Raw genomic sequence first — 17,509 nt, forward strand, 5'->3', positions numbered from 1 at the left:
AAGTGACCTTTGTTTTTTTGGGTCTAAGAGGTATTTTATAAGTCAATGGGTTTAAAAATAAGTTGAAGCAAAACTTTGGGGTAAAAAACAATTGTCCCATAATACTATGATCATTCTGTCCGTGTATTTACTCAATTTTAGAGTTTCATGTCTTTGGTATTTCCTCTCAATATTTATAAATATGATAACAATTTGACAAATCCTTCTTTCACGTAGAAAATAATAATAATAATAATAATCATACTCCCTTTAAAAGTACGAGTTCGGGAAAATCTTTCTATGGTCAATATTACCCTTAGTTTTTTTTGAATATTACGTTGTTATCCTAATCTATTCTAATTATCTCATTTTCTTTGAATTGGTAACCAAATAATTTATCCTATTCATAATGTGACTTAACATGTTATTAGATAAAATAGATACGTTTCATATAATTCAAATCCTTTACTTATTTTAATTCGTAGATAAAACTAAAAAACATATGCTAGCTAGTACCTAAAAGTTTTTGGACTTTATAAAAAATATTCTCTAAGTTTTCTAAATTACAAAAACACCCTACAAATTCAAAATTTATTAAAGCATCTTGAAAATTATAAATTTTACTTATCTCAATTCAGTGAGAAATCTGAAAAATATATGCTAACTAGAAATTGAAAGTCTTTTTACTATGAAGAAAATATCTTGTAAGTTTTAAAAATTACAAAAACACCCTTAAAAATTTTAAATTTACAAATACACCGTGAAAATGTTAGACTTATAAACATACTAAAAAAACCTATAAATAATACAAACAACCTCCAAAAATTTATGGAATCTACAATACACACTCTAACTTTTTACAAATTGCAAAATAAAACCCTCAAAATTTTAAAATTTATAAAAATTCTGATAATTTCTGACCTAATAGTACATTAAAAATATAAGAATTATAAATATTCCCTACATAATTTATAATCTGATAATTTCTGACCTAATAGTACATTAAAAATATAAGAATTATAAATATTCCCTACATAATTTATAATTTATAGAAAACACCCTTAAAAAATATAAGAATTATAAATATTCCCTACATAATTTATAATTTATAGAAAACACCCTTAAAGTTTTAAAATTACAAACAAAAGTTTAAAATTCAAAATTTACAAAATACTCCCTAAAAATTTTAAATTCATTAGTAAATTGAAAGCATAGGAAGTATTAATAGTCTATAAACAATTTACAATATGTAGAAAAAGTCTATAAGTTTAAAAATTACAAAAAATCCCTAAAATTTATAATTTATAAAAAAATTCTATGAGAATTTTTAACTTATAGACACTAAAATGAATATACAAAATTACTAATATCCTCTAGAAAATTAAAATTTTATAAAAAATATCATACACATTTTAAAAGTATAGGTTTAGGAAAAACTTTTCAAGGTAAATATTACCCATAACTTTTTTTTGAAAAGAACATAACTAATTAAAAAATATTAAATTTAAAATTTATAAAAAATACCCTTAAAGTTTAGTATATTTCAAATTACCCCTCCAAAGTTTAAAATTTTTCAATAATTTTTTTTGTAATTCCTTGATTTCAATGTAATGTTTAATAGTTTTGTATGTTCGTAAATTACAAAATTTAGAGTATTTTTTACACTTTTTTAAATTTTTGAGGGTGTTTCTTTTATAGTTTTCTAAATTTTTATTGTATTTTCAGTGTAATGCACATATACATCAATTAATAATGATATTGAGGAATAAGTCATTCTTAAGATTATTAGACCATAGTCAAGTGTGCACATCATTATTCCTATGCAATATAGTTTATATATGCAAAATTTTTTAGATAATCTATGTAGTGATTAAAAAGATTTTAACTTTAATATACTATTTTTTTACAAATTATATTTAATATGAACCCACCATATAATTTTGACTGTGGTTATTATAATTTTAATACGTTTGATTGATTGACTATATACATATATAGACCATAGATTACTTTACTTTCTCACATGAGCTAACATTTGGTGCTTAACAATTTAAATTATTATTTTTAAATTCAATATAAAGAGGAGCTCTAATAACATTTATTTATTTACCTACGACATAATACAATCTCAATTCCTATTTTTTGCTAAAGATTTATTCCATAGTTACGTATTTCAAATTAGTAACTAAATAATAATTATTTATACTTAAATTAGGATGATTGTAGTTGGTCACTCACTACGAAATTTTTATGAAGATATATATCTTACTTTCTATAGTTATCTGCACTGCCCATGTATATTTTATAAATTAGTTCTTAAGTTAACATATTAAATTATTTTTTCTTTGTAGAATTTTTTTGACTTTTAGACTACGTAATCACTATATCACCATTTTAGCATAGAAAGGACCTCACTCTAAATGGCTTCAAGCTAATGTTTGAGTTGCAGTGAAGTATGTACTATTGTTACAATGTGTATATATTTTTTAAGAAAATCATGTCAACACTTTTTAAATAGACAAGAATATTCTAACCACTGATTTTATAAAAATTAAATATAGCCAACTGAATGATTAGCAAAAGAGAACTTACATTAGAAAAGTGTGAATAATAAGATAAAGAGGAAAGTTAATGTCATTACCAACAACCTACAAATAGAAAACTACAATGTAAAATTAACCTATTTTGTGGAGCCCAACTACTAGCTATAAGCATCTAGGTTTCCATATATATACTTTATAATTTATTAAAAAGGGTCAATTAATCTTATATAATAAAATTGATTTAATATTAAATAGTAATATCATTGTAATAATATCATTATTAGAATTTTTTTTATGAATCAATATGCTCTTTACGATATATAAGCTATGCACTCTAAATTCCCGTGTCTTTTATAGAGCCAAAAAGTTTGAATACAAGTATCTAACATGTTGCTCTCGCAACAGCAAAATCCACTTATGAGATATGAATATTCTAGAGGAGTTATGTATCCTATATACAATACAATCTATCTACCCTTTAAAAGAGGGAGTTCATGAAAAACTTTACCCTCCTCAAAATATCCTTCCAACAAATTTAATTACCAAACATATCCTGAAATCAGCCACTTTACCCTTTCATCCGTTACGCCTATGTACCTCCTCCCAACCTGAGCCGTCCCCACAACTCCCCCGGTAGAAAACGTATAAGATCCCTCCATCATCTTCCTCCTGTTTCACTTTTTTTTACCGAGATTCTCTCCAATGTCGGTTCCAGTGTACATAAAAATTTCTTAGTGTTTTGAATCTGGTTGTGTTTGTGAATTGATGGGAGGTTGGGGGCTGTTTCAATGCAGGGCGTCTAGGGATCGAGCGATCGATGAAGCCCGCAGCGGTGCAAGCCGATCAAATGCCAGCGAGCAAGTACAATTCAAGAAACCTAACTAGGGTTGAGAGGCTCCTGCGAGAGAGGGAGCTCAGGAGATTCAACAGAACCTTCAACATCGTCGAGGCTGAGCCTGGCGGGCCCGAGGAGGTGGGGCCCGTCCTCCTGCTCGAGCAGGAGATGGGGCCGCTGGACCCACCCGGTGATGATGTGGGCTCCGCCCCCGCCACGGCGGTGATTGGCGAAGGGCACGGCGGAGGCGGAGGAAGGGAACCGGCTGCCGGTTTCGGCGGTTAGAAGGGGGGAGGATTCTTGGTCGCTTGATATCAGCGTGGGCGGCCTTGTCAGCGCTCTGCTTGGTGAGAGCTTGAGCTTTAGTCTTATCTCCACTGCATGGTTGCTTCGTCGTCATGTTAGTTTAGAATAGGGAATTTAATCAAGTTTTTGGAGTTAAAAATGGTGCAATGATGGGAGTTTTGTTGCATTAGTTCGTGGGTGGAGGAGGTGGATGCTAAGTTTTATTGCATGGTTGCTTGTTGCTATAATGTTTTATATATGATGTATATGAGGGCTCAGATCTGAGGTGCTGGAGCTCATGATACATTGCACGAGGGTTTCAATAATCGAAGGGTAGCTGGAGCGAGATTAGAAAGTAAGTGGAATCTCGATCTTCCCATTTCTCAGTTAGACCAGTTCTTTTAAACTAATCCTGCACTTTTCTACTCTTATTATTGATTATTGATCTTATTGATTATTGATTCTTTCATCAACATTTTCCTTTCCCATTTTATTCCTGCGCTCAACAGGAGACTCTTCTTTTTTCTGTTAATTGTTATTTTTGTTTTTTTTGTACTTATGTGCTTATTTGCGTTGTTTTTTTAATCAAATGGTTGCTAATTTAGGAATTTTCATGTGTCTAGATGATTATGCATTGTCAATCTATAGAAATGTATTGAATCTACTGCTGTTATGTTGGTTATAGAGTTTAAAAAAACACTTGACAAAGAAAACTTTCATATCTAGGAACAAGGACGGGCTAAGACATCTCTGGTTTGCCGAGTCTCAGGATCCAAAACAGACAATTTGCTAGACTCGAGTTCAACTTTCTAAGTATGAATTTCAGGTTCACCTTTCACCAAAAACTTCCACCACTCCATTTGATTTTGCTTGGTCAACAGTATAGAAATGACCTCCCATCCTGTGTAAAGTTGAATATATTCAGAACATTTCAGTGAGAATAATGCAACATCACAGGAAATCCAACAGAGTCATAGTAGTTTGTACACAAACCTATGTTCCAGAAGCAATCATCAACTCTGACAGATTGATATAGTTCCCTGTAAACATGATCGTAAACGTTTAATAATCCTTTTTACTTTATTGTTTCATCAGTGAGGAAGACTGTACCTACCAGATTAGATTAATGCTTCACAAAGAAGTCCTTACCAGATTACTTTATTGTAATTTCTTATTCATATTCTCAGTTTGATTGTTTGATGGATAACCTTTATTTTTAGTATTGATTGATTATTGATTATTGCTGTTAGGTGTCCGATATTGATTGGAGGAGTAGAAAGCTATCAAGGTAAATTAGTTTTTATTTTATCTTTATGATTTTCCTCTTACAATTATAGCATTTTGTAATGTATTTTTAGTGATATCTGTTGAATATGATTAAACTGTTATTGTGTTTGGGTTTACTTTATTTTTTTGAGTTGAATAATTTGATAGTTAGGGGGTTGGGGGTTGGAGGGAGGGGGTTCAGCTTTATTTTTTTCCACTTCAGGCATAGATGAAGAGTTCATGTCCTTGTTTTTTTATTATTTATAGCAACAATGTTTTATAAAGATGTGGTCTTTTATGGAGAGAATATTATGAACAAAAACTAGAATGAGAGATTGAAAGAAATTTTTTTGTGATACGGATCATTTAGGAATTCATTTTGGTCTATTTGAGTATTTGAGATTTGATTTTTCAGTGGTATAGTTGAAAAGCTATTTGAAGTTTCTAAAAATAAGCTTGATTGTGTCTTCATATCAATGAAAAAAGGAATAATAGAGGACACGGAGAAAACTTTGCCTCTCATGTGGCTATCAATTCATTAGCACTTATTGTGGATTTTATTAATCACATAAAGATATATTAGGTGGCTATCAGTTCATGGACTATTACTTTCTGAGTGTACGTATGGATATCTTGACCTTGTCATCAAATAAAGAATCAGTTCATGGACTATTACTTTCTGGGTGTACATATGGATATCTGGACGAAATCGTTCAGCTTCTTTCCACGCTTCCAAAGCTTTCTTAGTCAGAAAAGAATCTGGAACCATACCCGCCTATGACTCTGCAATCTTCCACTCGATCACGTCTGAAGTGTGGTGACTTTGGGATTCCTTCCGCTCCGAAAGGATTTGATTTGGATCCCTTACCAAAAGGCTTCTACATATGAAGATGGAGGGTAGTAATACTAATCATAATATGATACTCACAATCTTTCTAGATATTTCATCTATACGTTCTCTTCATGTAAACTGTATTTTTTTTACATCCTGTATAGAAGCCAAGGAGCGCAGAGAAAGACTTTGGACGTCTTGACGTTAAAACAGTGATCCAAAATGTTTGCAATCTCTTCTACGGACACAAAACACACACAAAAAGAACCGGCTGCCGGTTTCGGCGGTTAGAAGGGGGGAGGATTCTTGGTCGCTTGATATCAGCGTGGGCGGCCTTGTCAGCGCTCTGCTTGGTGAGAGCTTGAGCTTTAGTCTTATCTCCACTGCATGGTTGCTTCGTCGTCATGTTAGTTTAGAATAGGGAATTTAATCAAGTTTTTGGAGTTAAAAATGGTGCAATGATGGGAGTTTTGTTGCATTAGTTCGTGGGTGGAGGAGGTGGATGCTAAGTTTTATTGCATGGTTGCTTGTTGCTATAATGTTTTATATATGATGGAGAATTTTGACCAATTTGGTAGCAATATGGTAGAATGACTATAATTTTCTTGCATTATTTTAGGAGTGAGGAGGTTGAAGCTAAATTGTATTGCATGATTGCTTCTTGGTCTAATGTTCTATAATGGAGAATTTTAATCACTCGTTAGCGAGATGACTGATGACATAATGAGAATTTGATTGCATTATTTTAGGGGTAAAGGAGGTAGACGCTAAATGGATCGGATGGGTCGGTGTAAATGTGCCAGATGAAATTTGGCAGAGAGCTCTTACAAAAGCTCTAGCTGAAAAGGTATAAAGTTGATGAGCTCTTAACATTCATGCTTTTGTAATCTAATATAAAATGTTGTTATATTTGCAAACAGAGATGCATTCCAGTTTTCCTTGATGAGGAAATAGTGCACCAATATTACAATGGATACTGTAACAACATCCTATGGCCTCTCTTCCATTACCTCGGACTCCCTCAAGAAGATCGATTAGCCACAACCCGTAGCTTCCAGTCTCAGTTTGATGCATACAAGAGGGCAAACCAGATGTTTACTGATGTTGTCAATGAGCACTATGAAGAGGGGGATGTTGTTTGGTGCCATGATTATCATCTAATGTTTCTTCCCAAATGTTTGAAGGAATATAACAGCAAGATGAAAGTTGGATGGTTTCTTCATACACCGTTCCCTTCTTCTGAGATTCATAGGACTATTCCATCTCGTTCAGATTTGTTGAGATCTGTTCTTGCGGCTGATTTAGTTGGGTGAACAACTTTTTTTTGACTGAATACTTTTGTGTGTGTTTTCTGGTGTTTGCTTAGCACATGGCTTGATATTCCATGACACTCTACATTCCACTATCTTCAACTTTTCTGCCACATGATATACACAAAGTAAGGCATATGCTTATGGAATTCAGTGGGCAGCTAAAGTATTCCTTTCTATTCACAGATACGAATACAAACAAACATTTTTGAAGTAGTTTTCTGTATATTATATTTCTTGGACTATGATATGGTTAGATTTTCCTGTGAATGTAAGAATGTTATGAGTACATTTAAAAATATATAACCAGTTAAAAGTATTTTTTTTTCATTTTTCCGATGCAGGCACCTACTGATCTATTCATGCAATATGGTTTTCTGGCTCCAGCCTTTGTTTGCACTTTTAATCTCATTAATCTGTTTTAATCTATTGCCTTTGTAGTAAGAGAATTCCGTGCTTGACCCTTTCATTAATAGAGTTTAGTTTACCCATCTTTGTAGCATCCTATCCTCCATTATGCACTTATTGATTGAGATTCTTTGTTTTGGACCACTTGATATGTAGGCGTGTCTTTGTACAAATCCACAGCTCTCCTATTAATGCATAATTCCTTCCAGTGTTATATTGGGCGCTCTAAGGCAATCTGCTTGGGTGCTGAGGCGGTTCAAGGCACTGAAACCGTGCTCTGCATGAGATGTGGGGTGCATTGTGTAAGTGAGGCGCACACCTCAATACACCTTATTGTGACTCACGCCTTGGTGCACCTCCGTGCGCCTCATTGATATTACTACTACATTCTCTATTCCTCTTCATTTGCCTGCTACTTTGTCTCATTACCATTCTGTCCTTCCTCAAATTCTCGCCTACTCCTTATATTTCCTCCATTTTTTCCTGTTATTATTACTATATTGAAACAATGATTGTGAAATCACAAACTATTGTTCTAGGTATTGCTATCGGCTGGGTTATTAATAATATCGAACTTGATTATGTTCCTTTGTTTTTTTATTGAATCATTGTGAAACCAAGGCTTGGACATGTTCTGTTGCTTATAATGTTTGTGATTCTAGATGTATGATTTTATAAAAAAAGTTCTTTTATTATTTTTGTTGTGATAAATTACTGGAAATACGGAAGGGTAGCATTAAATTGTCATTAAATCTCTTGTAACTGGTGTTAAGACTATGAATTAGAACATTATTATGTGATTTAGGTTATTGACCATGAAATTTAATATTTTGCAACCTTAGGACGACACTCCAAGTTCCCCTATAACAAAATGACTCTAGCGCAATTAGATGAGAGGGGAGATAGAAAGTTTTGTTATTATGTTATTTATTATTTATGTTGTAATAAGGATTGTTTGTTTGAAATATGGATTAAATTAAATAAATCATAATGAAATGAATCAATAATAAAATAATAAATTTAAAAAATTACCACGTGCATGGCACGTGCAATCCAACTAGTTATCCTAAGCGTGTGAGTTATAATAACATTTTTCATTCATATCGTTTGAGGTAAGATTTGATAGGGACCTGAAATGAATCAATAATAAAATAATAAATTTAAAAAATTACCACGTGCATGGCACGTGCAATCCAACTAGTTATCCTAAGCGTGTGAGTTATAATAACATTTTTCATTCATATCGTTTGAGGTAAGATTTGATAGGGACCTTGCATCAAAAAAAATTTATATTTAGAGCATATGACAAAATATATCATAATCTTCCTATTCTAATTTCGTAAGAAAATAATTCTTCATACTTCTAGTTTTACTTCAATGATGCAAAGAATGAGCTATAAAATTGAATGAGAATATTAGATAATATAAATATGAGAGTAATATCAACTAAAAGTTAACATGAATATGAGTCAAATCATAACTAAAAGTTTAATGGATATATTGTAAGTAAATTTATATGCAAAATTCTTTTACGAATTGAATGATCACTCGTCTTTTGAAGACTTAAAGATACTAATAAATAGACATGTTATACTAAATTAACGTGTTTATAACTCACAAATAGTAGATCACGTAGCCATAATCTGGGTTGAAAGAGACAATGAAAATATTTTATTTGAGAGAGAGATTATTGAGTTGATGACTAATTCCACAAAAAAAACTTTGTTTTTTATTTTTACTCTATTTCTATCAACTTAAATAATTATGATATTCAACCACGTGCATTGCACATACATTTCAACTAGTAATAATAATAATAGGGGAAACTCATAGGATCAATTTGTTAAGAAAACTACTAGATATGTAAGAGCAAGTCCAGCAAGCTCCCAGTTGGGAGTCCTAGTCATCAAGCTCTCAAGAGCTCTCAAGCATTTTGGTATAAAAAATTATAAAAATCCTCCTTGGGAGCATCTCCTTATTTTATGGAGCTCCAACAAGCTCCTAGTTAGGAGCTCCAACAATATCAAAAAAACCCCTCTTCTATTTTAATATTTTACCCATTACTTTTAATTATATTTAAACCTCTTGTATTTTATTTCTAACTGTTGGATACGGTCTTCGAGGGAGCGCACACGGTCTTCGAGGTAACTCGCGGCTTTCGAGGGAGCGCACACGGTCTTCGAGGTAACTCGTGGCTTTCGAGGGAACGCACACGGTCTTCGAGGTACCCCGCGGTCTTCGAGGGAACACACACGGTCTTCGAGGTAACTCGCGGTCTTCGAGGGAACGCACCCGGTCTTCGAGGTAGCTCGCGGTCTTCGAGGTTGGGCACGAACTTCGAGGTATCGCAAACTTTGACCGACTGATTCCTATAAAATTCGATGCCTTCTCACCTCAACCCATCGTCTCCCAAAACAAAATGTCTAGCTCATCTAGCTCTAGCGATGATGAAATGATGAAGAGGTTCTTTCTTATGGGAGCTGCTGCCGTCGAGGAAGAAGAACAAGGGAAATGTTCAACTTCAGTTCAACACAAAAGACGTACCGTGCTCCATCGATACCGACTGGAAGGCCACAATCGGTTGTTCCAAGATTATTTTGCTGACACACCAACATATCCTCTTCATTACTTTCGTCGAAGATTCAGAATGTCGCGTTCGTTATTCCTTCGAATCCACGATGCTGTCGTCGAACATGACAAGTACTTCGTCCAAAATAGGAATGGTGCTGGACAGTTAGGACTATCTAGCCTTCAAAAGATTACTGCAGCTATGCGGATGCTCGCATATGGAGCATCCGCTGACGCCGTTGACGACTACGTTCGAATCGGTAAAAGTACGTCGCTTGAGAGCGTGAAGAGATTCGTTCGATCGATTATCAACATCTTTGGGGAGGAATACCTTCGTTCACCGACTAATGAAGACGTTGCACGCCTGCTCGAGGAAGGCTCACAACGAGGTTTTCCTGGTATGCTTGGGAGCATCGACTGCATGCACTGGGTATGGAAGAACTGTCCAACCGCCTGGCAAGGTATGTATACTGGGCATTTTCATGAACCTACAATTATTTTGGAGGCCGTAGCTAGCAAAGATCTTTGGATATGGCATGCCTTCTTTGGACTGCCGGGGTCTCACAATGACCTTAATGTTCTACATCGTTCACCGGTTTTCGCACAACTTGCGGAGGGAAGAGCTTCACCGTGCAACTATACTGTTAATGGCCACGAGTACAATATGGGATACTATCTCGCCGACGGGATTTACCCAGAGTGGTCCACATTAGTGAAGACTATTCCAGCACCACGAGGAAACAAGCATAAATACTTTGCTCAACAACAAGAGAGCGCAAGAAAAGATGTTGAGCGAGCTTTTGGCGTGTTGCAAGCTCGATTTGCGATTGTTCGTGGACCAGGACGTTTCTGGCAACCTTGTGTGCTGAAAGATATCATGACAGCTTGTATCATAATGCATAACATGATCGTTGAAGATGAACGAGATTGTCAATTGGACAACAACTTCGACTTTAATGATTCGATACCAGTCGTTGAACCTTCTCATGTGCAGACGGTGCCTCTAACTGAGTTCATCCAAAATCATCATCGGATCAGGAACACGCAAACACACAAATCACTAAAGAATGATTTGATCGAGCATCTGTGGCAGCTCAAGGGATCCATCGACGAGGATTAAGTTTCTAATGTAATTTCAGCAAAGAAGTTCGAGTTGTTGTACTACGCCAATTTTCTTTTCAATGAAGTAGTTGTTTTCATTAAATGCCAAAATTTTCAACTTCAAGTAGAATCATAAATCTAATACAAGATAATTAGGAAGAACTAATTAGGATGCGATGCGAGTACAATCATAAATCTAATACAAGATAATATATGATAATTAGGAAGAATCCTTGGACATCCACCTCTCCAATATCTCTGCCTGACGCATTTCAAAGTATTGTCGTTGAACTGAATTGAGTGTTGAGAGATCCATCTTCATGATATCGTCATCTTGTTTCTTCTGTTTTAGCTCTATTTTTTGATTGGCGTTTTGCTTCATCCACGCGAAAGCCTCTCCTATGATGGACGTAGCGGATCCAGAGCTTTCCACATTTTGTTTCCTCTTGAGCTTTGCCGCTTTCCTCCCTTCAGGCCTTACTACCACATCATCCGAGTCAATGTTCAACCCGATGGGGGTCGTTGGCATGGAATTGTTTGGTGAGGAATCAGAGGTACCGATTCTTCTCGGCTGTGATCGAATCTTATTGTAAGATTCCATTTGTTGGATCCACTTTTGATGATGACGCAACTCAACCCAGCAATGGTCAAACACGAATGGTTTAACATAAAGAGAACATCATCCGAGTCAGTGTTCAACTCGATGGGGGTCGCTGGCATGGAATTGTTTGGTGAGGAATCATAGTTTGTGGTTCTTCTCGGCTGTGATCGAATCTTATTGTAAGTTTCCATTTGTTGGTTCCATTTTTGGTGATGACGCAACTCAACCCAGCAATGGTCAAACATGAATGGTTTACCATAAAGAGATTGGTATAATTCTTTTACTTCTGCAGTCTACACAAGAGTTAATTTTAGAATAATCAAACATAATTAAACATATTGAATCTGAGCAAAAATAATCAAACATAATTAAATATTTGCCTGGTCAATAATTCTCGTACCAGATCTTTGTCTTCCTTCAATCTGAGCAACGCACCCACAAAATTTGTTGACGGACAATTGAGTCGTTGACCAACGATGCATCATTTGGTTTGGCGTGCGGCTCGTTGGATCGGTGGAGTATAGGATAAAATAGTCGTTAGCTCGGTGCCAAAACTTATCTTTGTGTTGCCCCGTACCTTGGATGGCGTCTTGGCTCGTGTTCAGCCAAGCAGACACAAGAAGCTTATCCTCGTGGACAGTCCAATTTTCGGACCGCGTGTAAGCCTTCTTCTTCTTTGTGGTCGGTGTTTCTTGGGATGACACTTGTTGTGTTGCGGATTGCGATAACTCGATGAGGTTACCTTCTTCTACGACTTCTGTATAGAACGGCGGGTATAAGGTCGATCCTTCACCGGCAAGGAGGTGCGAATAATAGTTTTGTGAGGGATCCATGAGATTTGTAATTTGATAGGGAAATATAGATTTTTTTTTTATGAGAGAGTTGTGTGGAATGATTTGTGTATTGAAGTAAAACGAATTTATAGAAGTTTTTTTACAACGGTAACTTTTTCAACGGCTTCATTTTTTAACGGCTAAATTTTGGAGAGGTTCTTGTGTCCGTGTTTCATACAACGGTAAAATTTCTAACTCAAGAGGTAAAATTCACAACGGTAAAATTCACAACTCAGCTAATCAAAACACCAAATCCCAACCTCAAACAACGCACCCAAAGAAAAAAAAAACACAAAACTACATCTTCTCTCAAATCCCAACCTCAAACAGCGCACCCAAATAAAAAAAAACAAAAGACTGTTCATCTTCTCCCCAAATCCGATACCCAAATCCCACCCCTTCGACATCCTCAAACAGTCGGAGGCCAACCCCACCCCAGTCGGAGGCCAACCCCACCCCAGTCGGAGGCCAACCAACGCCAGCATCTCAACGGAATCGCCACCCAAGCTGAAGTTTGGAGGGGGGTTTTTTTGTAAAATCTTCCCAGTTCGGAGCTCCGAAGCGCTCCACAAATTTGTGGAGCGCTTGGGAGCTCCGAACTTCTCCACCGCCACGTCGGCCATAGGAGCTGGGCTTGGGAGTCCTTCAGAGCTTGCTGGAGGGGGGATTAGCAACATCCATCGCCACGTCGGCCTTCAGAGCAGAGATCGGAGCTTGTTGGACTTGCTCTAAGAGTGTTAGGCTGTCATCGTGTGGCTCTCATTGGTCCATAACGTATGAAAACATAGGGTGCAATTGGCAGCCTGTCATCGTGTCCGTGGGGCCCGGGCTCGTGTAAGTTAGGTGACCGGTGACGTGGTGAGCCCCTCGGACGTAAATATTTTCATGGATGCGTTTGTTTCTCCTTTTTGCACAAAGTGGCGAGCTTGGTGGGCCACCGACGACAAAGCTATTTGGAGTTTCATAATGTGACTGCGAATCATATCAGAGCTTCATCAAGTTTGGTGCATCAAACATCAGCAAACATTCCAATTTAATAGCATGAATGCTAAATATGAATACTATATGATCCCCTTTTTTTTTTAAATAAATCATTCTCACATATATCGAAATGGAAATGACTTACATAGATCACACGAGAGGAAAATTGATCAAGTTACGTATGAAACTGATAAAACTAGAAAGGATATGAGATCACGGAATCACAAAAACTGCCTTGACAAAGTAAAAAAATTTCCGGTTCGTAATTCATCAATGTATTTAGTAATCTACAGACTTAAGACTCTATTCACAAAAATTGATTCCTAGTCCACAAACTTTACGGCCAGGATGACTTTAACCACTAATATTCCGCTATCCAATTCCAACTTCAAATATTACCTCATATATGTATTTGTATCTTTATTCAATCAAAAATTCGAAACGATTTACGTATCTGTATGTATACCCGCTCAGATAGTCAGATGTATGGCATTCACTCTCTGCATGTCTATATACTTTTTGCATCCCTACTTCATTACAATTTCAGTCCTCTCCTGAGCTAGACGTGGATTTTACTCTTACCGGTGCAGAGACCCAACACCGCCCATGAGTCAGAAAATGGGGGGGTGCAAAACAATCTGGATATATTCGGACCGACTGCAACCGTATCCGTTTAGAAAGCGGGTATGGTAGGAAAAGGTTGCAATCATCCGTATACGGTTTTGGTTCGGTTTTAGTTTTTGGTTTTTATTCGGATACGGTTTTCGGGTCGATTTTACGAATAAGGTCCGGATATCCAGATGTGTATAACTCAACTAATTTTTATACTTGGGTGTTGGGTTGGATCTTTATATATATATAACCCATCTTATCCTCTACCCGACCCGATTTAAATTAAATGAAAATTCTCCCGATAGCAGAGATCAAAATCCTTCGATGTTTTTCTGCCCTAAAATTGACGATCTCAAAGCCTCCGCCTTCGACTTCTGCCTTCGACCTTAGCCGTCTCCATTCAAGCCTCCGCCTTTGACCTCCACCCTCTGCCTTCGACCTCGACCTCAGCCGTCTCCAGGCCTTCGACTTCGACCTCCGCCCTTGTCAGGTGCTGGAAGTCAACAGGAAGTGAACTACTTAATAAAGAAGGACGCTGAGACTTAGGAAGCTGAAGACTTGGCCATCGAAGCTGAAAACAGGAAACAGGAAGTTGAACCTGTAGAGTGATGAGAGGGTGGAAGCTGGAGAACATGGAAACGAGAGTTGAAGTACTGCACAAGACCTGGAGCTGTTATGCAATGCTTTAGTTTGTAATAAAATGCTGTTAGTTAGTTGAGAACAGTATTAACTGTTTTTGTTGTGAGTTGTTACAGGTGTGCACGTTTTGGTGCACGTTTCTGTTTCTCCTTAATTTTGACGAGAGCTGTATAAAAGGAGAAGTTGTAACACTGAATGAGATCATGAATGAAAATATTGATTTCTTCTCCTCAACTCAATCTTATTCTCTCTCTTCCCCAATTTCTCTCCGCTTTCCTTCCTTTCTCTGTTCTTTACAGGTTCTTCACAGCAAGAATATGGCTAGAAAGTTCAATAGAGGAACACGATCCTCTCAATTGGTATCAGAGCAAATCTTGCAGGAGTCTGAAGCTATCGCCAACGACGCCATGAGCGATCCTGAGGACAATTATTCAACAAAGTTTCGTTGCTAAACAACTATCAGTAAAGATAGAAGGATTATCTTCTCAATTGACTGCTGAATTGTCTTCTCAATTAACTTCTCAGTTATCATCTCAAATATCTTCTCAGTTCCAAAATCTTGCCCAAGAATTCAAGAAATCAAAGGAGCAAAGTCAAGAAATTCCAAGATCAGGAGTTAGAGATGAACGAAGAGTGTTGAGCTCAGATCCAAGGAATGACACAGGTCTTTTGGGACCAGGCACCAGGGGAATGAGCAGACAGGGTCCAGACCAGACACCAAGACCTCTTCCATCATCCAGAGGAGTAGATTCCAATGGTGAACTCTAACCAACTTTTCATCTTGATAATAACTCCCATAAGAATTCTTTTTTTAGTAATCAAAAGTTGGTTCAACCTAAGTCTCTACGTTTGGATTTTCCTTCTTTCTCTGGTAATGAAAATATCATAGCCTGGTTAGAGCAAACTGAACAGATTTTTGAGTATTATGACATTAAGAGTGATGAATAGGTTAAGGTCTGTTCTTTCTATTTGAGAGAAGAGGCATTGCAATGGTATAGGTGGCTTGCTAGGAATCTTGAAGATTTCTGTCAGTGGGAAGTTTTTAAAGAGGAAATTATTACCAGATTTGGGCCAAGTGAGCTCTCAAGACCCTATGATGCTTTTTCAACCTTGAGACAATCTACCACAGTCAGGGATTATCTAGGAAGATTTGAACAAACTTTGAGTCTATTAGATGATCAACCCTCTAGGAGACATATCTTGGAAAAATTCATAGGGGGTCTTAAAGAGGAATTAAGGTATGAAGTAACAGCTTTCAGACCTTCCTCATTGAAAGGAGAAATATCCTTAGCAAAATTGTTTGAGGAGAAACTTAAAAATGAAAGAAAACCAAGAGGAAATTGGAATACCTCAAATACAGGAATACAACCAACTAGTTCATCTCCATATCTTCCTGTGAGAGAGAACCCCAAACCCCCTTTTCAATTCAAGAAGCTAACTCCTGAAGAAATACAAAAGAGGAGAAGCCAGAACCTATGCTTTACTTGTGATGAAAAGTGGTTTAGAGGACATCAGTGCAAGGGAAGCAACTGTTTCTCTTAGAAGGATTTTTACAGGGGAATTCAGAGGAGAATGAAGTTGATGATGGTGAAGAAGGAGAGGAAAATATAGCCATAGAGTTGGTTGAGAGTTTGGTAGAGGGAGCACCCTCTATATCAGTTCAAGCACTCGGTGGTATTAATGCCTCTCACACCATTAGGGTGGTGGACTACTACAAGAATCAAGCTGTTAGCATCCTAATAGATTCTGGATCAACCCACAACTTTGTGAATTCTAAACTGGTAAAGAAATTGGGACTAATAGTAACTGAATCTAATAATTTTGATGTCTTAGTAGCCAGTGGAGAATTGATCAAATGTGGAGGAGTGTGCCAAGAAGTATCCTTCGAATGTCAAGGGGTAAAGATCCAGGTTAATTTGTTAGTAATGCCCATGGGGGAAGCCAGTTTGTTTTAGGAGCTGATTGGATGAAAACTCTTGAAGATATTACTATGAGTTTTAAGAAATTGCAGGTAACATTTGTGAGTGATGGGATCAAGAGAACACTGTAGGGGGTACTTCCAGGAGAATTGCAGCTGGCTGACAGCAAGGCCATTCCCAAGACATTCAGGGAACAAGAGCAGGGGTTTTTAATTCAGTTATGTAATATAGACCTACAAACATGCACCACAGAGGAAATTCATGAAGAGATGCCTACAGACATGTTAAATTTGGTAAAGGAATTCCAACTTGTTTTCCAAGAGCTACCTCACCTTCCTCCAAGTAGAAGTATAGATCACAAAATTCCACTTGAGAAGGGAACCAAACCAATTTGTATTAGACCATATAGGCATGCACACTTTTAAAAGATGAGATTGAAAAACAAGTGGAAGAGATGCTTAAGAAGGGAATTATTAGACCCAGTAACAGCCCTTTTTCTTCACCTGTAGTCATGGTCAAAAATCTGATGGAAGTTGGAGAATGTGCATAGATTATAGATCATTAAATCAGGCTACAATCAAAGATAAATTCCCCATCCCTGTTATAGATGAGTTATTGGATGAATTACATGGAACAAAATACTTTAGTAAACTGGATTTAAAGTCTGGTTACCATCAAATAAGGATGTGTGAGCAGGATATTCCTAAAACTGCTTGCAGGACACACAGTGGCCACTTTGAGTTCATGGCCATGCCCTTTGGACTTACAAATGCTCCTTCAACCTTCCAAGCTCTTAT

General features: G+C 36.6%; 2 protein-coding genes across 2 annotated transcripts; both read left to right on the forward strand.

Moving 5' to 3' along the window:
* On the forward strand, positions 5,506-7,380 carry LOC109838106 (alpha,alpha-trehalose-phosphate synthase [UDP-forming] 1-like). Its single transcript, XM_020406577.1, has 5 exons — positions 5,506-5,526; positions 5,905-5,964; positions 6,006-6,093; positions 6,490-6,587; positions 6,661-7,380. The coding sequence occupies exons 1-5, from the start codon at positions 5,506-5,508 to the stop codon at positions 7,051-7,053; spliced, it is 660 nt and encodes a 219-aa protein (XP_020262166.1). The 3' UTR covers positions 7,054-7,380.
* On the forward strand, positions 9,878-11,146 carry LOC109838107. The gene has a single exon (XM_020406578.1). The coding sequence runs from the start codon at positions 9,878-9,880 to the stop codon at positions 11,144-11,146; it is 1,269 nt and encodes a 422-aa protein (XP_020262167.1).

The sequence above is a fragment of the Asparagus officinalis genome, chromosome 4 (assembly GCF_001876935.1).
Source record: "Asparagus officinalis chromosome 4, Aspof.V1, whole genome shotgun sequence".
NCBI classification, from domain to species: Eukaryota; Viridiplantae; Streptophyta; class Magnoliopsida; order Asparagales; family Asparagaceae; genus Asparagus; species Asparagus officinalis.